The 24,629-nt window shown below is 36.3% G+C and overlaps 1 protein-coding gene across 2 annotated transcripts in view; it reads left to right on the forward strand.

The window, feature by feature from the left end:
• The window catches only part of LOC117611661 (uncharacterized), a 171,074-nt gene that overhangs the window by 96,014 nt on the left and 50,431 nt on the right, over positions 1-24,629 (forward strand). Inside the window, exon 3 of one of the 2 annotated variants that reach the window (XM_034339698.2) lies at positions 9,822-9,872. The exons of the other annotated variant lie outside the window; for it this stretch is intronic. Within the exon in view, the coding sequence (XP_034195589.2) occupies positions 9,822-9,872 (51 nt within the window). The remainder of the gene's footprint in view (positions 1-9,821; positions 9,873-24,629) is intronic. 2 annotated transcript variants of the gene reach the window in all.

Below are 24,629 nucleotides of genomic sequence, written 5' to 3' on the forward strand. Positions count from 1 at the left end.
GGCTACAACTCCGGGCCCCTTCTAAGTTTTCCATTTACTACGTCAAAAAATGTTGAATACAATTTTTTCTACTGTGGCCGTTTTTATTTAGAATAGACTTATATTTTTGAACCAAGGGTGCCTTCTAAGATTTAATAGCCCCAAGCCCTCGAAATCTTAATTCTGCTCAAGACTAATAGTACAAATACATATCATGCCCCTTTTCTCATCCTCAATTCATATTTGTATCAAAAAGCCTAGTTGGACACCCGACTGTACTTATATAATTTATAAATTTTCACGATCAATATAAGTAAAATGTGCGGCAGCCAAAGGGTGAATCACCTAGTAGAAAAGAGCAATCCTTCTCCGACATTCCCACGCTATCATTACAATTTGCAAAGGAACCGTGGTCGAAAAACTCTTTCCGGGGGGAAACGAGTCCAAGGGGAACCCCGCCGCGTTTCTGCTCCTTGGAGCGCGACGGAAACGGAGGGCGGTCGATAAAACTGCAATAAAGTGCATGCGCAGCTGCAGCTCGTCGCGAGATCTCGCGTCCCCGTGGACACGAGGGTTCGGGCCGTGCCTATGATCCGTAAGCGTGTAATGGAATTAACCGCGAAACAGCCTCGGCTGGTATCTTGGAAGGCCTCTGGTTTGCATCCGCAGCCAGCCCGACACGGATCTAATAGTTTTAACCGCGAAACCGTATGCTACTGCTCGAGGAACACGTGTTGCCGGTTGCAGCTGCCGATCGAATCCCATTGTGCGATATTCTTACGCAAGTCGGACGATTGCGTGTCCATCGTGATTGACGATGATAAGCATCGCGATCTCTGGAGCAATGCGTTAGGATATAACTATTATTTAGTATCGTTTTATATTAAAATTCACCTGTGTCCATTGGAGTGTAACTAAGATTTTCACCTAGGCTGGGCTAGTTTTTGTTTAGGGTGGCAAGATGTGCCCTGACCCCTCTATCATAAATTAGTCAATTGGTCAACCAATGACCCGGACAAAAATCTTAATTACACCAATAAGTGCTGCCATAAATCATTGGAAATGCTAGGCTCAAGGACCTTTCAATAGCGAAGTTATTGTTTCCAAAGGTTCAATGAGATGTTGTAAAATAGATGAACGATTCACAGTCCTAAATGTGGGACGCTATTCTTTTATTACGTACAATTCCCACACGCAACAGGAGTCGTTACAGTGACAATGAGAGAGAACGAAGAAAGGAAAAGTTCGAGGGGTTGTCCGAGGTAGATGAAGGAATTGCAGACTTTCACTAGATCATAGTATATCTCGCGGACATTACTGATCTAGGATAGCATTCTCTGTAGCGATTTTCGTCCGAGGTATTTTCGTTTTTGGCACGTCGCTCAGACCTACATTGGTGAATTTAACGAGCAGCTTATGCAACCCGAGGGCCTCGACTCAGACATTCGCTTTTAAGATTCATCATGATCGTCGATTAGCTTGTTATTTCTCAATTAACCAGCTGCTGGCAGGTGGTCGAGATTCCTTTTCAAATCAGACATTAACCTCTCGCACTCTTAAGCTGTATTATGCTTCTAATACGATAAATAGTACTTAGATTTGATATAGGTAAGTAGCAATCTACTATTTTAGACTTATTAGATTGCTGCATATCAAATGACGGACTTTCATCATCTGATAACATGAAAGTATCGCTAAATGACGTTTATGATATATCAATTCAAAGTTTAAGGTTTGAGGAAAATTACTGCATAAATCTTTTATCAATATTTTTAATATAAAATGATTTTCCAATTGATTCTTTGTTCACTTCAACGAAGAATCAGCCATTTTGTATTACAAATATTGGCTAGATGTTTATATAAGCATTATTATCAAATTTTAAGCTTTAGATTGATATATCACAAGTGCTATTTCATGGATGTTTTATGTCATCAAATTACATGCAAATTTTTTGCATTTTGAAATTAGTCATTTGATACGTAATAATTTAATATATACTTCAAATTATGCAACACATAAATGTTATTTTTATAGTTTGTTCAAATTGTATCGTTGTTAGAAGCATTTACATAATCATTGAAACGGAGAAACCTTGTTTCTACACGAGTAATTTGCAGTTGAATTATGGCACACGTGAGCATAGCAAAAATCGTAAAGCAAGGGGTTAACGTCAATTCACCGAGGATCTTATGGTATATAATGACGAGGTTTCTCTTTTCTCGATGGCTTTCTTTTAATACACCACTGTTCCCTCAATTAATAGCACACTATCAGATTTCCTAGTATCCCAACGCTCTTTGAGTCTCGTTACCCACTTTCTTCGGACATTAATAAAAACAGTGCTCGGTTAGAGGTTAGCATTGTTCGCGTTAATTGCTGAATAAATCGTAATTACCCTGTGAGATATGGTTGAGTTCGTTATAGCTATGAATTATAAATATGTTAGAACTTAAAGACGAGTTCAGAGTTCATGCAGGAAGTAAGTACAGTACGATGCTTGTCTTCTTTATGAAAATTTATGTTACGATGTACACTCACGATCAAATCAGGCTCCCCTAGGAAAAATGACGATATAAGGAAGTAGAAATTCTAAAAATCTTAATTTCAATGGTATTAATATTAAATGAGATTTAAAAGCAAAATAATATGATTTTTAATTATTAAATGTTATAAGATTTAGCACGTGACTATAAATAATATGAATAATAAGTAAATATCAATTTAAATTTTCGCGCGTAAACGTTTATACGCAAATGGTGGGAGGCAATAGGCCTATATATATGGGGCTCTCTCCCCTACATCATCAGTCTCCCCGGGAGCGCCTGGGGGGAAGGGCGAGAACACGGGGATCATTATTTTTCCGAGGAAAGTCGGATTTGATCGTGAGTGTACGTAGTATTACGATCATAGTAACGAAATCTAGTTTCGCTAAGTGGCTTAAATTAGATGAGTCCACTTCAGTCGAAATAAGATGAGATCAGGCCATGACGAAACCCGTGCCTTTGCTCTTGCATTTCCTACTTTCCTCTGCACAGAGATCTCTTCAGTATCCTTCTGTAAAGGTTCAAACGCGACTTCGTAAAAGAAATATAGATTATTAATGGTATAAATATTGAAAAAAGCCATTTATAGCATGACACATCATAATATTATTAATTCTTATTAATATGGTCGAACTGGCACTTAAATTTTGCCTGGAAGATTAGTGACACGAGAGGTACTAATTTTAATTAATTAATGCCACCAAGAATTTTCCTCAACTCCTGATTACAAATTCGCCCCTGCTTATTAATATTATTAACCCTTTCGTCACCGTTGTATAGAATTTTCAATTCTGCTCTGACAATAGCTGCAATCAAAATGTTAAAAGGCTTATAACTATACTTATTCAATGCGACATTATTTCGCATCGTGCGTTTTTTTTCGTGGGTGGTAATTGTTTGTTTGTCGGTACTGAAACTTTCAACATCTACCGTTGTTATCGAGAGAGCTGACTGAAATGATTCATAGATCACTATAAATGTGTTCGCAAATAGTCGGTAGGATAATGTACGAGGTATTAGAGGTTGTAGATATCTAAATGGAATGAACCGAGGTATTGGAATGCTAAAAGCGGTTGTAACTTTGAAATAGAGTTGAATAGGATGGGTGTGTAAATTTTCTACAAACGTCTACTTTTCATCACTGTTTATATTATATCTACGATGCAGATCAAATTTTATGGAGAAAATTATTTTACGTTCACAATTCAAAAACTTGAAGTGCAGTTGCTGGAAAAGGCGAAAGGGTCGAAGAGGATTAAAGGGTTAAGGGTTAAATGGCCTTGCAGAAATAACGACGATTCAATTACGCTTAATTTTCTTATGATGATTTTGCTAACTAAGGAATGAAAATACGCCGAACACTCGAGTGAGCCGTAAATAAACGCATGGCCCCCGGAATGCACAAGCGGATTGCATAAGCGTGCGTTGCGATGCAGCAGCACGCGCGAGAATGCGTGCACATCCGCGCGGTTCATCCTCGACGAAACCGTGTGATCGCGCGGGAATTACGTAACCATCGAACGATCAGCTGCTTTATTCTCGAGTACATCGAATCACGAGTGGTTGTAGACCTCGAAAATCGCTGGATCGAAGGTCCCATTACGAATCCGACAGTGACACTTTGTGCTCTGTGAACTCTCTATGTCGATGTTTGCGATGTGTAAACCTACTGGTACTTTCGTTAAGGGTACTATTAGTCTATTCTCCTTTGGAGAGCATCTTGTTACCAATACGTAGATCTACGGGTGTGTATCCATCGATTGGAGTAGTTGTTGCGAATATGTAGGTCCATGGGAAGTTCTATTGCTTTTCTTCTTGATTGGAGGACTAGCCGTGAATATGGAATTCTTCAAAAATCAATTCTTTTCCGTAACAATACTTTTTGTCACGGATGTCTCAATCCTGAATGCGTTTATCCTTTGAAAATCGGTGGTTTATCAATTGGAAGAGACATTGTGAATCAGTGGAAGGCTATTATTGGAAAATTGCTTTTCTTGCTAATTGGAGGACCTATTGCGAATGTAAATATTCCTTTTAAAGAGGTATCAATTTCAAAAAGCCAGCAATCGAGAAAATATAAATACTTTTGTGTTTCACTGTAACTTAACCCTTTGAAAATCTATTACTTTATTATACGGAAAATCTACTTTTTGAAATAAAATTATATGAACACAAAAGAAACAATAGCTTTGTCCTCGCACAGTGAATGCCTAGTGTATCGTCGATTACGAATGAATCGATTGATTATCTTTCCATGATCGAATTCATGGAAGAATTGAGTTGCGGTTAAGGTGGCACGATCGAGGTACGTCAAACTGTGTGCAGTGCAGTTGACGAATCTCAGTGATGGAAGCAAAAACGAATTACGGTTTATTAGTGCGTGACGTTGTTAGAACGCCTCCACTAGAATGGACCGTGTGAAAATTTAGCCGAGAAAAATCAGTGATCCTCGCTTTCGCTTTGATTGTTTGCACCTTTGGAGGATGAGCCACGTAACGTTATTCCAAATGCAATTACGTCTTACGGAGATAAATAAAAGGATTAATAAATAAATCCAGCTTGCTTTATAAAAATCATTGAATATTTAAAAAGTAGCGGAGATTGAACTCTGAGAGTGATATATTTTGTCACAATGGTGTGTATGCAAATAGGGTATTCTTATTTTCTAAATATAATCGAGACATTGGAACATGGTTTCAGTATAACAAAATTATTCATTAAAAAATTTCAGAGTGTAATTTTAATTGAAGCACCGCTTTATGCATATCGCAACTCTGGCTCACGTTTACTTCTGCACAGTTCAAAGGTCAAAGAGCCATATTTATGTTTTTAATCGTTGAAAATTGGATTACAGCGCTTAATGAATAATTAGTCAGAAGTGAATGTTATTCGTCTCATTAAATGAGCCTTATTATTGTAACCAAATTCGATGTTAATTGAAAAGAATAATAACGTTACTCGACCCAATTCGGAGTAAACCTCGTCATTTTTTTCTTCAATTAAAATCACTCTATTCTTAATGATTCAAAAAATAATTACATTTATTCTTTTCAAATAACAACGCGATACGATGTATTTAAAATTGTTAGAAAACGAAAAAGTACGATATTAATTTAATTAGTGGTTGATAAAATTACAGGATTTTCGCGGTATACTCGTAACTGGAGGAAAGTAATGCTTGTGTTTGATAAGGAAAATACATAACGCGATTTTCCTCGCGTGTGATAAGCGTTTCGCCGCGGTCTGCAGCCTGATAAAGCAACCCACGAGCGGATGATCGAAGAAAGCGAAAGGACAGTGATCTTTGTATCTGCACGTGTGACTCGAGAAACGAGGAGAGAAACGATTATCTTCGATTCGATGAATGTAGTAAATTATTAATCGTTTTGATTTTACAAGCGTTCGTTCGTTACGCTCGGCTGTAATCAGTCTGCGTCACGAAGCCGATGATTAATCGACCGTTCGTTTTAATTATTTTCTCGGCATTAATGCGCGTTTTGATGCGACGGACACATGTTTTTCGCTTGTAAATCAACCGCCGCATTCCTCCAGACAACGGCTCGAGTGTCATTAGAAACGGTTGCAAGCTTATTTAATTGATTTTAAAGTTCATTCACTTTGCCGCGTGAAATAACTGTCGAACTCAATTATTTTGTAGCTTTTACACAACGCTCTGCTTCGTTTGTATTATATCGCGGTTTCAATGACGATCGATGATTACTGCAAACACGAAAGGTAAACAGAGAACACGAACCGGCCACACGCGAAGTCTGTTCGTCGAACGATTATCGATGATACGACGAATCGTGCGATAATAAATCGATCACTGTCCTTAGTCGACGTGATTTGAGTAGTTGAACGACGACAAGTTTATCTGTTTTCTCTCGTGTCTTCGAGGAATCAATAAAAAAACTTGTCCCATTTGAGAACCGCACTTAACCCTTCAATTTGATTCATTTAACCCTCGAACGGCGGACCATGGAGAGAGCCCCAAGTTTAATTTAATTTTCCTGTTCCTTCTAATATACGAATCTCTTTTATTTGAAAACGATACATTTAACTTTAGATTCACATTTTTGTTTGGGTCTCGATTGACCCAGGCCTGCAATATGTAGTAGAAGTGATAAACTATTGACTAAATAAGTCAAAAATATAAACTAGAATCAGTGATTATTTAATGATAAATAATTATAATCACCCCTGTGGACAGAAAAACTATCCTGTGTCTACTGAAAAGTGAGTCTTCTGCAAGGGTTAATACTTCATTTTAATTGTAATTATCTACAAAACCAAGTGTTTATGTAACGCGACATTTTACAAGTGAAACAAAGATTAGTAAATAATGTAAGGAACAAAGTGAACGGAGTACATTTCTCAAGAGTTAGTCGTAACCGTTCACGATGTTGTGCGGTTAGGCAAACAAATTGTCCGACGAATAAAGTGTTAATTAGTCGGCTGTTTGCGCGCAAGATACAAAAACCGCTACTGACGACAAGTAGGAAACGCATGCTGTTTAAACGAAGCCAATCCACATCGGCCCCATAATGAAGTTCCTGGTGAAATACTACGACTTCTTAACCGTCAAGTTTTCCACGGTGAGGCTTCAGCTGTAGAACTTAGCTTAACGAGTTTCACCTGTAATTCGTTTCTTTCTATCCTTCATGGTGTCCCTGTATCTTTTCTTCGTTCACGTAACGCATGCTAATTTGCTCGTATTCACTTTAGCGAAAATAGAGTAGCGTATAAATTGAATTTTAAATGCGACATTTTATTTCATCCCCACTTTATCCAGTTAACCCTTTGACTATGGCAGAGTTTGATGCATAGCTTTATTTTTCTTTGTTATATCTGACAGAAGATTATTAATTTTTTAATTTTAAATAGTATCTGATAGAGTAGACAAAGGTAAGAAAATAATAATAGTATGGAAAGATAACACTTGATTGCCGGAGTGAGTCAATTTGACTCATTTACGATTTTATTGCTATATATATAGAAAAATACTAATTCCTTTCCCTTCCATTCCTTAGTTCCAAAAATCCATATGTGCTATATCTAACTTGACGGATCTATTTGTCCGGCAATCTAGTGTTAATAATATAGATTCCTTTCCAAGACGCACCTGCTGCGTCGTTCGCTTCCAAGTCAATTAAATCATTTTTTCGCAGAATAATTAACGATTTCATGAAATTTCTCGGAAATAACCAATCAGTATCGATACCACGAAAAAATCTCAAGGCTACCCCGAACCGTGTCGAGATATTAAGGCCAGTTTTCTTGCTCTTTTGTCACTGTTTTATCGGCTAAACTAAGGGAGTAGGGGTGGGATAGGTCGAATTTTCTTAAGGACAAGCGAACGCTATCGATAATTAGCCGCGTAAGAAGCAACGAACGATAATGGAGCATCCGGAATAGCGATATCCTCATGAAAGAATGGCATTATGCGAATGGTTGAGCGCGAGAGTACGCGTTCTTCAGCCCCATTATCACGCCACTTATCGCACCCACCGCCACCGTTCAGACCCCTTCATTTGCCAATGATAATTGGATTTCTCTGAATCGACCGGGGTCCAGCGTGACTCAGGAAACGAGTATCGCGATACGGAAGCGAAAAAATTTCGCGTCTTGCTCGTTCACCATTATCGGGATCTCCCCGGTATTGCCCCCTTTTGTATAACAGTACCGATACACTTTCCGCATGGAAAATATTTACCATCGTGAATCGCTGCCCGGTTAATTATCGGTCTGGATCCTCACTTTCTCTTCTAATATTGGGATGATGAGATTAAACGAGCCTTGCTGTTCGAACGAGGATAGAATAGACATTGTTCATTATTGGTGTCTTTTTATGGTAAAGGGTCAGATTAATTAGTAGATAAGTTCAGTAGAGTAATGTGTACCTTCCAATGAAAAATTAATTAATTTGTGTATAAAATATTGATGGAACGTTTATGTAGTCATTTTCGTCAAACTTTAAACTTCAAATTGATGTAGCACTTAGGCTATTTTGCGGTAGTTTTATGTCATCAAATTTTATTAAACTAAGGATGTGCGAGTATCAAAAAATTCGGGTTGGGCTCAGATCAGAAATTTCTTTCGACTTCGACAAAATCCCAAAAGTTTATTCAGTACATAAATTTATTTAAGTACTCCTAATCTGGGTAGTTTTGAATTTAGAATTGACTTAGAGTCCCGAGTTGGTATTTGGATCTTGAAATTACAGGTACTTGAACAAAACGTACCAGTCAAATTTTTAGAGTTCCGACCGATCCGACCCGAATTATCGGGTACTCGTACGCCCCTAATTCGCAATTTAATTAAATATTTTTGCAATACACGTACTTGTGCTTTAAAATAATATTTTTAGCACCCGAAGCGTTAATTTCCTGCATTTTCACGTTATCTTCTGATTATAATATTAAAACACATTTGCCAGTCATTAGATGTTATTAAATGTTTGTTGCTCGTTATTGGAGTTTGTCGTTCCGTTCGCGCATTCTCTGTCAATTTGTTTCGCCGGCAGAAGTTTGATCGAGCCGGCTATTATTCTGTGTAGCGGTGGCATAAAGAGCGACGGGAAATGACAAAGACCCAATGAACTTTATCAGCATGTGCCGTGGAGTGCAGTGACACGTCGATGCAATTTGTCAGTCGTTGCGCCGTGATTTGCTCTATGAAAATTATCCGGCTGGAACGTGGCCAGCAAAATATGCCGGGAGGGAAAATTTTGTTCCCGGAACGAATATTAAATGTTCTCGTTACGCTTCCTACCTTTCCAGCGCAACGAAACGGGGGATACGGAAGCCTAGGGAATTCTTTGTTCCCTTTTCATGAAAAACGAACGCTAAAATTGTATTTTTTTTTCGTCTCCTAGGTATTTTAATGTAATCGTTTGGATAATTTTTAAATTAACTTGTTGCGATTGAATACTTGAATGAAAAGGTATTCGTAAAACATTTTTTAATCTTATTAGCGCATGGTTTGCATGATTTATCATTAAACAGCTAATGTTTATGCAAAATATTCAAAAATGATGAATTTTGAACACTCTAAAGGGAAAAATATTTTACTAATGTATATATTTGCATAAACATTTTCACTGTTCTTATTAGTTATTTACAACGCTTGATTACAGGAGTATTGCAGTTTTATCTATGATTCATTATACCTGTGTTTCGTGACACGACGGAAACAGAGTATACCTTTTTACACGATTATTTATACCGTTACGTAATTATTGCACTGGCAATAGCTGTTGATCAATCTCAGCTAATGATTTCGTGTCGATTGTTTCAGGTGAGTAGGCGATCCAAAGAGCGTGCATCTCTCTACCAAGAGACCGGGAGGGTGAGTTAACTTGAAAGTTGAAACTTTAGTGACATTAGATCGTAGGTAGCAATCGTCTTCGAACGTTAAATACGAAGCGAATAAATCAGTCATTAAAATACAATCAATCAGTATCTAATAAACTGATGATTTAAGTCTGCTGGAGTAATTAGCATTAATTACACAAAGTAACAGATGAAAAGGTTAACACTTTGATGAGTTGCATATTTCATGTTTTCGTTATATTTAGCAAAAGATTATTAAATAAGGGTTCTTGTAATTTCGGGTACCCGCATATTAACTATTGCAGTAATCATTAAAAATAAGAACATAGTTAATTTGAAAATTTCAAGTTCCAAGCTTAAATTATTAGTATAATAATATTGCTATTGAAAATAAAATTTTTCTATTTTTTCTTTTAATTATTCAAGTATATCTAATTTGCGGTGTCGATCATCGGTGCCCCCACCCTCTGCGGTATTCAACCGTAAAATTATCAATTTTTAAATTTTAATTAATACCTAAAGAAAGTAATAATGACATGAAAAATAAAAAATTATAATCACGAATAGGTGGTCATCAAAATGTTAAATTGAAAAATGAAAGGATTGTATTTTAAATAATTGAAGTTACAGTGTGTCCGACTATACATGAATATTTCCATTGCATATGTATTAATATTATTGAAAAACCTGCATCTTTTACATTTGAGAACCTCTATCTTTCTCTGGCCATACGTGTACAATGTGTTTCTACCTACGCAGTGAAACATCGATACAAGACCATTCGATTACCATGCACGTTATGTTACATCAAGCAGGAAGGACCTTTTAATAATACCTCGGTGTACGATCGACACATAGCCGTTCATGAATGCATCGAAACGCTTATTATTGAACGACAGCGACGTGTTCTCGCGACCGTGTAGTATTCATGGGACGAAATTGAATACAAATGGAAACACGCTACTCGATTAATTGATCGTTCCTTTTTTATTTTCGCGATGAGCTCCGTTGCCTGGAGGAATACTTTTATGTATGTATATCAAAAGAGATGCTTCGGTAGCACGTTCATGGGAAATTGATTGATGCAACACGTTTGAAATGCAGACAATGCATTTTGATTGAACAGGTGTTATTCAGAGGGGATTGGTATTATTTCAGTGGTATTTGGAATAATTAATTAAATGTTCTAATATAATATCATTCAAATGATTATCTATACATATCACTAATTTTAATTTCGATACATCTCAGATTAGTTTTTCTAATCATTTTAATATTCGACAAAATTCCACACATTTAAAGTAACTTTAAATAAAAATCAAATCTCTTCCCCTATCTCACTTTTCGAGCTAATTAAACTAACAACTTGATCCAACTTTAAGAAAAAAAACAGATGTACTTTGAATACGAATTATCTACCCCTTCCAAGAAGAAAAACGGACAAACCTTGGAAAAAAAAGAATCTCCTCTGGGAAATGTTGCTCGGGACGTGAAAAGTTTTCTCGATTACCCCGTTCGTGTTATACAGTCAAGGAAGTAGAAACGAAAGGGCGATCGTACGGTGAACCCGAAGGGGCCGTGAAATTTTAAAATCTGTGCGCGTAATCTGTCGTAGATCGTGGCTGGTGCGTTTATGGCGGTCACGTAATTTCGTTGCATCGGTCCGGTGCAACGAGAGCCTCGCTAACGAAGACGAATCAATTATGTAAGCAACTAGGTCAGAAAAGTTCACGGTCAATTTCGCCCGTGGGATTGTGGTATAGAGTATGGTGACCATGATCACGATGCACCAGTAACAGGATCCTGGGTGATCCGCTGCTCAATTTGCAAAGCTACACGATTCACAAGAAAAGTATTCATTTGTGCCAATATACCGACACATATTGGATCAATTTTTTACTTTTGAATTTTTATCAAATTTTTCTCTTTGTCGACGCTGTTTATTGATAAATCATACGTATGATTTTATAAAATTTTATGAAATTGAATACATAAAATCGCACTTTCTTCTCTAACGTAAAAAGTAATTTTTTTCAAACATTTTGAAGGGAAATTTAATTATTTTTTCCATCGGAATTATTTAAAAGAAATGGAAAGTTTTGATGTCTTTTCCCTTCTGTATTCTAGTCTTTCGTCAAAATTTTTTAATATCTTTTATCAAAATTATTACGTTGCCCTGAAAATGAAAAATCTTCTCTTCTATGATTAACCCTGGAACGGCGGACCACGAAGAGAGCCACAATTTAAATTTAAATTTATATTTTCTGAATTTTACGCTGTTCTTTTAAAATTATTCTTCCAATATATGAAACCCTTTTATTTAACAATTACACACTTAACTTTAGGTTAATACATATCCTTGTTATATGTTTTGCAAGTTCGGGTCACGATCGACCCAGATTCCGCTGTTCAAGGGTTAATAAATAGAAAATTCTATTGTTCGTTTAACATATCATATATTCATAGGTGTGTCTGTTGAGTAGAACTTTCAAAATAACATGCTAGAAAAGGCGACCTGTTGCGAATCGAAGACACGGTCTTTTTTCACGATCGATATCGTTTGTAAATAGGTAAAGTACAGATTTACTGGCACGATATTTGATCAGCCTTGTATAAAGTTTACCGTCGCCGTGAGATAATGAGCGTGTCTGATTAAAACAGCTCGTTGAAAGTGTCTCATTCAGGCAACGCGTTCGTGCATTCTCTTCTCGATTCTCACAACTATCGAACAACGATGTATGTAAAGGTTTACGATTCATTTAAACAATCAATAAAACAGAAACAATACTAGAATATCATGGATCATGTTCTCGATGAGGTATTTCAAATACACGAATGCATTCAAAATAATTGTACAAGATATTTTTTATTTTCATTCTTCAAATTTTTAACTATTTTTTCCTATTTTCAAGTATATAAAAGTTTTTGGCTTATTTTTGTTAGAATATAAAATTGTTTATTTATCGTTTGGCAATGGAGAACAGACACACGAGTGCAAAGGGTTAATTCACAGGTTGTTTCCAACTTTCCAGTTTCTCGCGCTTATCTAGCTTACACTTCTAATGAAACGGCAATCGATCGTGCGAAAAGGAGGTGTGTCGACTCTCGATTCCATGTCAATTATTCCTAACGTCAACTCGTCGTCGAACCTATTAATTAACGAACAGGGTTGTCCCGTAACTTTCTCCAAGCGATCGTGATTGTTTGAAAGGTTCTCGAAACTGGGCTGTCCGCGAACGTACGCTGCAGCTTGTCGACTTATACACTAAAATTAACCCATAAATCAGTAATTATTTTTTTAAATTAATTATTATCATAGAAGAAAGCAACGTGTCAGTTAGGAGTTTCATAGAATTTTCATTTTAAGATCGTTTTGCGAATAATAAAAATTTGACGTTTTACAATAACCTTTGGTGACGTGATTGCTGACCTAGATTGGAAATTACTAACGCGATGTTAACAACGGTATGGAGCGTAGTTTCAGAACTCGAGAGCGAGCTAGTGATAACATCGTCCTCGGAAATATGTGACACAATCATCAGTTAAAATGTGAGAAACCATTTTCCAGATTTTTATACGGATATCCATTGGTCGATTTCCATCTTTGTTGGAAACCTTCACATTTGATAGATGATTAGATAATGGAATGTATAGTGGTGTTTCAAAAGATTTAGATTTTATTTGGTCACGCCAAAAGTGGTATTGTTAAGGTAAAATTGTTTAATAATTATTTTGTGTAATCGGTGAACGATAAAAATATAATTGAAAATTATTTCACAGAATATTCTGTTCTATTGACGATTGTATGGACAGTGTGCAATTGCACAATTACGGCAGATCGTTAAATAGTAAATTGCGTCGCTACTCGTTCATATAAATTCACTAGTTAGCTGCGAATTCGCGTTGATTGGACACGTGTCCCGACGGGCATTCCGGGACCTTGATGTTAATGGAATTTACAAGTTGAAACTTGGCAATTTCGGTAAAAACGATTCTGTTCAGTGTCACATTCGATCCCTCTAATTACTAAATTTTTTAAAAAATAAAAATTCAACGAATAAACGAAACGGCCCGAAAAATTGAACGGATCTGTACCATTGAAGGGGTTAAGAAACGAGTGGAAGGTGCTTACAATTAGATATATATCGATGAATCACGAGAATCAGTCGCGTGCAACTGGCGAGGTCTATGAATCGTCGTATTACGATACAATGCCAAGCGTGGGTGGAGAAGATTCGCAAATCTAATAGACGTGGGCTGTGCGCGTGGATGCAATATTAATCGCTCGTAAACGAGAATTTTGTTGGATTAGACGTTAACTAGCGAACGGTATTAAACGAGAGTGATTCGCTTCTCGCTTGATTAGAATTAGAAATAAAATGAGTAACAGATAAATTGTTTATCTGTTTTTAGCAATCTCTGTTCAACTGTCATCGCAGCTGAAGGTTTAATTAACGTTCCCTGATCGCAGTAGGAAGTAATTTGCGCTCCTGTCCTTCTGTCTCAAAATAAACTAATCACTATCTTTTCAATGTTGCAACGTCAGATAAAGACATCCGTTCTTATCGCGGGTCTAATTCAAATAATAAAACTGTACCTTGTATTAACACGTTTGAGAATCACTGAGGGATTCTCGAGTGGGCGTTAAACATGTTTACCTACAAGATGCAACAACCGGAGATGCAAGAGCATTCACACGAATATACAAAGTCCATAAGCGGCTTCGTGACTACTTCTATTCAGAGATAGGATAACCAGACTTTCGTTCACCTCGCAGGATCTTCAAGTCGTTTGCATACAGTTGCGTTCAAACGTGGCTGCTAAATAATCGTCTGTGTAATCCTCTTTATTAGCACATCTCCCCATAGATGATTTCGAACGATATTCCTATCTATTGTTGGGTAATTTAAATGGATGTTCCACTGATCTCTGATAGAATCTTGAAGCAATTTGTGGTGGGTCTTAGATCGTCTAATATTAGTCGAAGACTAATGTTATTCTTTTTAATGTTATCACGATGGTGTGAAAGGATCTTCCTTTTCATGGAATTAAAGTGGATGTAGGTTAATTCTACATTAAGTTAATCATTAACGCTTTTGTATATTAAGGGTAGCTTTTGTATTGCATTAGATTAAGATATCTACATCTAAAGTAGGTTAAAAGCATTGAAGCTTTCTGTAAATTAATTATTTCCAGTAATTTTTTAAGGCGTTAACTGCTACCTCAAATTTAGTGTAATTGAATAATGAAGAAAGGGATGGGGAACAGTGGCGCAGCTATAATTGTTCAATAGTGAGGTGAAATAATTTTTCTCATACTTTATTAGTACCATGATAATGTTAAGTATAATTTTTAAAATTTGTATTTACTCCCCGCAACGTTCTTTGAAAATTTTGAAATTATTAAAGAAAATAGGAGGATCAATTGACCTTCTCACTAGTTGCGGTACTGAGAATTTCAAAGACATTCGTTAAAGAAATGAACCGTCTTCAGAATGATCTAACCAATATGAAATAGCTTGAATCATCGCTGATTCAAATACCATATTGACACATTGCAACCTTGTTCATACATGATTCAAAAGCAGTGCTATAAATGTTGACTAATAAATAATTGAGTAGCTCTGTACGGAACATAAAACAATTAATTTTGGTGTTACAATAAAAATCTCTTGAAGGATAAATTTTAATAAAATAATAGGAAGATCGGTTTGTCGTCCTTGGGAACTAGGCTTCCACGCTGAAATGGATTCGTGCAAACAGCTCTTTCTCATATCATTATTTAATAGCTTCAAGATTCTTTTAATATTACAACTTCCTTCTTGCAACGCCATTAATTTGTAAGATTTCGATTTTTTATGAGGTTTCTTGAATTGCAATATCACTTCGATCTTCAGTTTACTTTTATTATTAAAAAGTATTTGTAATATTAAACAGGAACTGAAATTTCAGTAATTGAAAAAATGTTATTTTAATAATTTCTCAAAATTTTCGAAAATTTCGTTTACTATTAAAAATTTTATTTTATTTGAACTTTTTAGAATCTGATATTTGAAATATTTCATCTATAGCTTTGCTATCATCCTGTTGCAAGACATCACATATATATATATTTCTAAAAAGTTCCTTATCTATTAAAAATCTAATTACTAATCCATCGTAATTCGTGATCGCGCAGTGAACGACTCATAACACGTGCCAACGTTGCACGCTGACTAGTCGTGCATGTATTTACGAGTCTGCTTCATTCATAAAATCGTAACTTCCTGCTCCTCTCACCTGGTCGTCATGACAACGGTTATTTTCATTCATGCCAGTCCGCGTATTACGCGCGTCGCGAGATTTTCTCGATAGTCGTGACTCATTGCAGACGTGGCTCATCTCGAATAGGTTTCTCGCAGAAATCATAACACACCTTCTTACGTAAAGCCTCAAGAGCCTTGCGATGTAAATAAAAGTTGCTATCGTCAGTTTGTTCGCTTGATAAGCGAAAGGAAGACGAAATACCGAGCTCGATCCTTGAATCATTCTTTCACGTGCATATGTACTCCATCCTCCAACAGCTTCGTTAACGTCACAAAACACTCTCTTTTTCCTATCTCGTTTTTCTCGAGTTTACTCTCGAGAGTACATTTCGGGGGAATTGGTTCGAGGCTAGAGATTGATTGAACGCTGTGGGAGTAAAGAAAACGCGTTCGTGGGTAATAATTGAACGCAGGAAAAGGTTAATCATGTTGTTCTCGCTCACGCTTTCATTATATAACGTTTGAAACATGTCACGATTGCAGACTATATTTTTTCTAATATTAAAATAATTCATTCCTAAGGAATATAAAATGTTAAAAATTAAAAAGAAATCCTTAAAAATATAGTACATATTGAAATATAATTTTCCAAAAGAAGACAACAGGGTTAAAGCGAAGCACGTTTATGTTTACGAGAAAAATTGTTTAAAATGAGTGTTTTAACTTCTCGAAGGAAAACGTGACATTGGTCATGAAATTCTGAAGGCAGTTTTAACCTTCTTCTAAAAGGCGACCCAAGGCAGGTAATCCTCTTACAAAGATAAGTTTATTGTAAAAATGATTCATGCTGCTCCGTAGAATATCTGTGATAAGAATGTCAGCTGCAGCTACAGTAGGTAGTAAATATTTCATGGGATCCCTTAGTTCTTGAAGTCTACATATTTCTATTAATGCATTATTATTTCATTATACTTTCGTAAATAAAAATCCAATGTTTTTACCCCAAAGATCAGATTCATATTCGGTTCAATAGTTATCCACAGATTTCACTCGAAAAATGCGCAACCATTGTTCCTCTTGGTCGAAGCTCTAGTCTTAATGGGTGAGCCGCATTAAAAGTGACTCATTTCCGGTGCAACTCGAACTAGCCAGCTAATGCACAAATTGCGAGCCTAATCGCGAGTTCCTTGGTAATCTCCAAAACTACGTTTCCTTCGTTTTGGTTTAGTTCTTATCTGTCGTACACACGAACGACCAATTCTTATCTCTCACCATAGTAATTACAAACTGGAACGATGTTGTCTTTTGAAAAGTTTGTATTGACACGAAACTGTGTTTCAAAAAAGGTCTCTGAAACTTGGAAAATACGAAAGGTAGCATCGGGTGTATTGAAGTCAGTGATGGTCATTTGTGTTCCTGCGTCCTTCTGCAGCAAGTTTCCAAGGAATCTTGCCCGGAGTACAAAAAAGGACAATTATCTCTGTGATATCACGCGCGCACGCAACTGTGGGAGCCGATTCTTTGCAATATCCTGTCTTCTTGTGCACTTTCACAGTGTACTTATGAAATACGGCTCGCCTCGAAGAATCTATTATAATTCCGAGCATTATCGAGTGTTTTGTGGAAACTGGGACAACAGACATTGACATAGCTTTGTTATAGAATTTGCAATATTCTATTTTGATTATTATTTCAACGCCCTCATAAAATGCAAGGTAATCCTGATAGAACATTATTTTCTTTAAATAGAAACATTATCTAAAGACATTACCAGCAATATGCTTGGATAATTTATTATGGTTTTTTATCATTTGGAGAAATAACAATTTACTAATTAGTCAATTTAAATTTATAATACATTAATCATTTAATGTTACCTAGCCAGAACAAAGAAATAACTTGGTACGCAACGAAATTGCACTTGAATGGTTTTCCGTCCAAGTACAACCGAGTTACCATTAAACGAAAGAAAATAGCGTGTTCCTTTCTCTCATTGTTAGCCAGTCAGTTCCACGGAAACGTAGCCGATGAGTTCTATTGCTTTGCTCCATTTCGCTTAGTGCTCTAGGCCCTTTCATTTGCACGGCTCGTTTCTGTTCCTTTATACCATTGCGTTTTTCTACCTCAAACAATTTCTTACGTGGATCGGACGTCGTTTCTGTTTCTAAATTGCGTTCGTTGCGTTGAGGCGGTGATCCGATGAGAACGTACGCGGTTAAATATTTGAATCTGCTTGTTTCGTTTATCTTGTGATGTATATGGCATTTTAGAATTTTAGAATTCTGAAAAAATTTTCATCAGAGTATCAGAGTATGCACCAATAATTATGATAACTGTAAGTTTAAAAATCATAAGATATTTCGTGTGAAAATTTATAGCTTTCATAATAATATATACTATTTTTTATAGTCCATTTTACGTAACATAACTTTATTAAAGTAATAAATTTTCATAATTCCATGAGAATTTATACTCATCCATGAGAATAGTAGAAATAAAATAATCCTGTTATTAGCGTCATAATGAAATGCAAATTTAAAATCGTCGAATGCCCAGAACAGGTTTCGAATTATGTTTCCCTGTTACATCGTAGGCGACAGAATATCCACGCGAGCATTGCACGAACAATAATGACGAAATTTCAGTCATTACCATTTTACGCGAATTCGCGGAAGCATAAAGTATGCCAAGCATCTCACCAGGTATCCCTCGTGGAATTGTATTTTTCTATGAGTCAGAAAATTCACGCTCTTATCTGTATAGTCAGAACGTAATTTCATGCCTACCGTTTTACTCTTGACTTTTTATCTTCTTGGACGGAAATTACTTTGGACGAAAACACCATTTTCCCGGGAGGATCCTGATTTGAGGAGATCAAAGGGGTCAGCTGACCCCCTATTAAAAAATTCAAAACCCATTTTTCTAATATTTTTGAAAATTTCAAAAAACATTGTCTGGGGGAGGGGGGTAAATAAAAGTAAAGAAAACTAGACTTAATTTTGTCACGATAATACTAATAAGGTTTAGCAAATACGTGTTTGTGCCTCTGTCGGACAATTATGGCTGCACCATTAACATAGGTTCCCCTCACCCACTTCCTAGGATCTCTCTAAGGTCTTGGCACCAGAAAAGCTGTCTATGATTTAGATTAATAATTCAGTAAGTCCATTGAATGCTGAATATTATTAATCCGTGCAATAATTCCCTTGGTTCGCTTAATTACGAACCAGATTATGCTAGGTATTCTCCTTTGAAGATTAGAAGGTTCATATGGGATTCATAAACGTTTTAATGATGATTTACGTCGCTTGAAAACTCAGATACGAAACAGAACGATCAGCATAAAAATTGTATAATCCCGTGAAAGAGAAATTGTAAAAATATTATGTTAAATAACAATTACTTTCTCCCTGTACGAGCGCGGATTACTTTGGAAACTGTGGTCGAAAGTGCGACGTATACGAGGAAAATGAGATACTTTTTTTCATCGCCGCATCATTTAGTCGTTAATCACATGCTTCTGGTTGATGTGGAAAATTAAGAATCAGAAAATTACATCGTATATCATCTTCGAATGGCCACTTGGCAAACTTTCACGTTCCTTCAAACGGACAGATTTCACGATGATTAGAAATTTACGCTGGAACATGTGTGCATACTTGCAGAACATTCAAAGCGTAACGAACACAGATACCAACATTTTTCAAATTGATTCTATATATATTGTCAAGGATCAGTCAACTTTTAATTAGAAAGTGTCTCTCGTCTTTTTAGGAATTTCAGAAGTAATGTATTATTATAAATTATTACAAGCTGTTATTCAATTAACCCTTAGGTAATGTAGAAGAATCTTTACCGAGTCAATTTATCATTTGAAGTTAAAATAAATATAATTTTCAATTCATTTTCATTCTCATTTTCTAAATTTTGTACTATTTCTTTAAATATTGGTTTTCTAATGGATGCAGATTTTCAGTTTGGAAATATGAGTGTCTAATTTCAGTCGATGCATCGTTGCATCATTTATAGATCATTTATCTATCATTTTATAGATCTGGGTCATGTCTGACCCAGCCACCGCCATTCGAGGGTTAATATTTCTATTTCTATTTCAATTCTACTCAATTTTAGGAGAAGCTAGGGAGATCCTAAGGAGAGCAGAACCTAAAACTTCCTATCCTGTTAACTGAAGGAAACCCAAATTGCAAGTGCTATGCTCAGCTATGCACCATTTCCAATGCACTCTGGAAGAGCACGATGCACTCGATGCATGCATCGACGTAAGAAAATACGATTCGCGCGAAAGTAATGCATAAAGCGTGAATAAGTCACTAGAGAAAGCGATGTATGAATTTCTTTTTCACTTCAAACCGCATTCGACATCAAGCCACATATACTCTATCCAATCCACTCTGATTCTATTTAACATATTTTTTCCAAAAATAATTTTGCGAAGAAATGACGAGAAATTGCACGTTTCTAATCTAATCTGTAATGCGATCCCAAAATCAACCATTAACCATTTTCTAAATATAGACATTATCTTTCTCCAAAATTCTGGATTGTTTTTTTCGTATTGTACATTTACAAAATTTAATTTATCTGTCAGTGAAGATCGTTTATCTCGTTAGTGGTTCGATAAATAGGACACGCTTCTCCAAATGTTTTCGAAAGATCTGTTTATCTTAATTGCGGAAAGTCGTGTTAAAACACGGAAGTGGGGCCAGTTTTATTGCGTTTAACAGCAACGAGAAAGGTTTCTTTTTTCGAGCGGACAATTATGTCGTATTGCACCGGTCGTAAGAGCTTTCCTTTCTTTTTCACCGCGAGAAATCATGGATGAATCACCGCAACGTGTTGTCGTTCTCCTTTTAACACGGAAACAAATATAATCGCGCATTTGATGATCTGGATTTTATCTTTGATTTGTCGCATTTCTTTTTTTTTTATCTGGTTAATCAGATTACGATAAACAAAGAGACAGTTATTTGGAGGCGAAACTTGGTCTTATTCGAACTTGGTAATTTAATTAGTCAACGAGTTGCAAAAGTAACATTCCGTACACTCATACGAATTTCCGATGATGAGTCATTAATAGTCCCTCACGTGTATAGATCTGTGGCAGGTGAAATCATTGCAGTGTCTGTACGTATCTCGAATTCCTCGAAAATGCTTCGCGTTCATTATCCGTTCGAGGATGCTTGATTCTTGTTGATGTGATCATTAAGTCGACACTTCTCGCCGTTTAACGAGATTTTTGTCTTTCTTAGTGTTTTCGCTCTTCGCGATTAAACCCTTTCACTACTATGGACAATGAATTGCATGCCATGAATTATCAGGCAACTATGCTCTAACGCGTGCAATAGAAATATAGAATATAGGGATATAGGAAGGTAGGAATATAGGGATATAAGAATGTAGGAATACAAGTATATAGGGATATAGAAATATAAAAATATAGAAATCCAAAAGTATTGAAACAGAAAATGAAAAATGATAAATCTAAAAAACGGATTAACGCTTAATCTTTGATCCAGTTACCAGAGTCATCCTGTACACAAACTGTTATCGCGAAGACTTAAATTTTCAATCCTACGGATTTAAAACGTCGTTCCTTCAACTGGCAAAGAAATATGGACGCGTTTCCCACAGTGCATCTGGCCACCGACCGACTCGTTCTTTAAAACGTTCGCCCACCTTGTCATTATGATTGGAAACCCTTTCGTAGAATCAGGTCAGACAGCTGTCTGCTCGACGCCGAGCGCACCTCTGCCTCTTCCTCGTGGTCGTGCTTTTTCGTGTTCTTTTTTTCCCCTCAGCTGGTAACAAAGGCGGATGAATCTCGCGTGTACACGTCGAACACCCACGCGTGTACACCCTCGTAAACGCGGCGGCATAATAGGATCCACGGCCTCGCTATTGTCCACTTACGGTCAAAGTCTCCAAGTAGAATTCGTGAGACGCACCATCGGGAGCCTCTGCTTCTGTTTAACGGATTGTACAATGTAACTCGTTAAACGATGAAGTAGGAAATGCGTTCCTTTTGCTGCTGGGATTACGGAAAAAGATGGAGCAAGTAATGCTTTGTTATGGTTATTATGGCGCCGATCTGGCACATTGTCATGTGAAACTGGAGATTTCTAATATGACATTGTGTGATAATTTTTAATTGTTAGGGAAATTATAGTTACACTTAATTCGTTACACTTTCCTCTTAGTTAGTTCTCTTCTATTTTAGTGGTTAATGAAAGAATATCATTTTTGGAATTTATTGAATTAGAATTTTTATTTGAAAATCGATAGATTTATGAATTTATTACGAATGAATGTTTATGATATAGCAATTCACTTGACACCAATATATTATTTCCTTCCATAAGATGAATCTGCACGAAAATCGAATGTAGCATGACCAAGCAAGTGAAAAGGACATCATTGAAGGACTTCCTTCCTGCTTTCGAAGAGTCGCGCATAAAATTCTCAACGTTCCATGACAAACAAATTTCTAAACGTATCCATTAGTTCTTTCCTAGCAAATACAGTCTCATCGTTTTTAACTGGTATATTGCTCACGATAATATAGTACTTGAATCACGATGCATCGTGAAACAATATTAAGACAATGTAGATATTAGATGATTATGTGATCAGGGAAGATTATTGATTTGTACCCAAGTCAATGTTTTTCGTGACTACGTGATGATTGATAAGCAATAACATATTTTTGCCGGTGAAACGTGAGTCGTTGGGCGAAATTCGTGTCAACTCGAATGTGAAACTGCAGCTTCGTAAAACGAATAGAAACGATGATAAATATTTGATCGATGAGAAAACAGCGAGCTCTGCAACGAATTCTTTGCGATAGGATATTGATATAGAATCGTGAAAAGCTTTCTCTAATTGTTACTTGAACTTAAGCTGATCTAAAAAATAGTATTATATACAAGTTAATTAAACGTATATGATATATCTGCGTTTTCGGAAATGATGACTCTGATGCAGATCGTAATTAATGATTATTCATCAGAAGTGATACGATGCGAAATGGGTTACGTAATCCGCCATGTTATCTCGGTACGAAGATTAAATGATCGCAATTAAAGCTTCGACATGTATATTGTCGTTATTTATTTATGCTGATAAGCTTGGAACAGCTGTAATAGTACTTTTCAAAAAGACGTACACTCGCGATCAAATCAGGTATCGCTGGGAAAAGTAGGACTTCTAAAAATTCTAATTTTTACTTGAATTTAGAAAAATAAATGATATAATCTTTAATTATTAAATATTATAAAACTTAGTATATAACTGAGAAGTATAAATGATAAATAAATATCAATTCAAATTTTCTCGTGTAAATGTTTACACAATGGTGGGGGGTCACAGACTTATATGTATGAGGCCTCTTGTGCTAAATTGTCATTTTTCCTGGCGAAGCCTACGGATAAGGGCAGAAATCAAGGATATTACCATTTTTCTGAGGAAGCCTGTTTTGATCGCGAGTGTACCTATCTTTTGAAGATATTTGCGGCATCGCCGTCAAAGATATCACGCTCATTAACCGCCAACATTACAATTTACTGATCCATAAATTGTCACAATTATACTGGTTAAGCTCTTAATCGTACATGACATCAGAAACACAAAGTTTTGTAAAATTACAGACCTTTTAATTATGCTTCTTAAATAATTTTTTAGCTGAAAATCACTATCTCAATTGTCATTATTTAATTAATTTATTCATTTTCTAAAATCAGTTCAATAAACACTAAACAATCTAAGATGTTATATAAAATTTGTTTAACTTTATATTTTAAAGTACTTCTTTTCATTTTCGAAACACGAAGAAATTCATTAAAATTATTCAAACCTATTACAGTATACTTAATCTAATCTTTAATGTCATTTAAAAATCAGTGCAATTAAGAATGTTTGCTTTTCGCAAACATTGGTTGCATCGATATTGCAATGTAAGAAACGATTACGCACGATGCAACGAATGCAGAGTTTTGCAACAGAAAAGGCCAGATCAGAAGGAAATTACGCGTCGAGGAACACGCATTTTCCTAAGCCACGGAACGGAAGAGTCCAAAGTCACGATCGTTTATTACACGACACACGACAACAACGCGATAACAGCCCCGCGATGTCGTATCCGCGTTAGAGAACTATACACTCGCCTTGTAACCCATGAAACAGGAAGAACGACGACGTATTTTGTCCCTTTTTTTTTCTTTCGTAGCCAAGTCTGACCGCATGTTACGCTGCTTCGTCGTGTTCTATCGGCTTAAGATCAATGTGTCAAAGCTATGCCACGCATTCGTATCGAAGGTGATCCGAGCTGGACGTTATCCAACGACCGCACCAGAGAGCGAAAACCGCAGACAACTCGATCGCTCGGCAGATTCTAGTTACGCGACAGGTGACAAAGTTTTCTCTATTCACAATCGCTCACGAAAGTATTCCAACATTTGTATCCTAAATAGTTAACACTTGGAATTCCACGTCGAGCATCGATGGCCCAATAAA

Source organism: Osmia lignaria, chromosome 10, assembly GCF_051020975.1.
Source record: "Osmia lignaria lignaria isolate PbOS001 chromosome 10, iyOsmLign1, whole genome shotgun sequence".
Classification (NCBI taxonomy): Eukaryota; Metazoa; Arthropoda; class Insecta; order Hymenoptera; family Megachilidae; genus Osmia; species Osmia lignaria.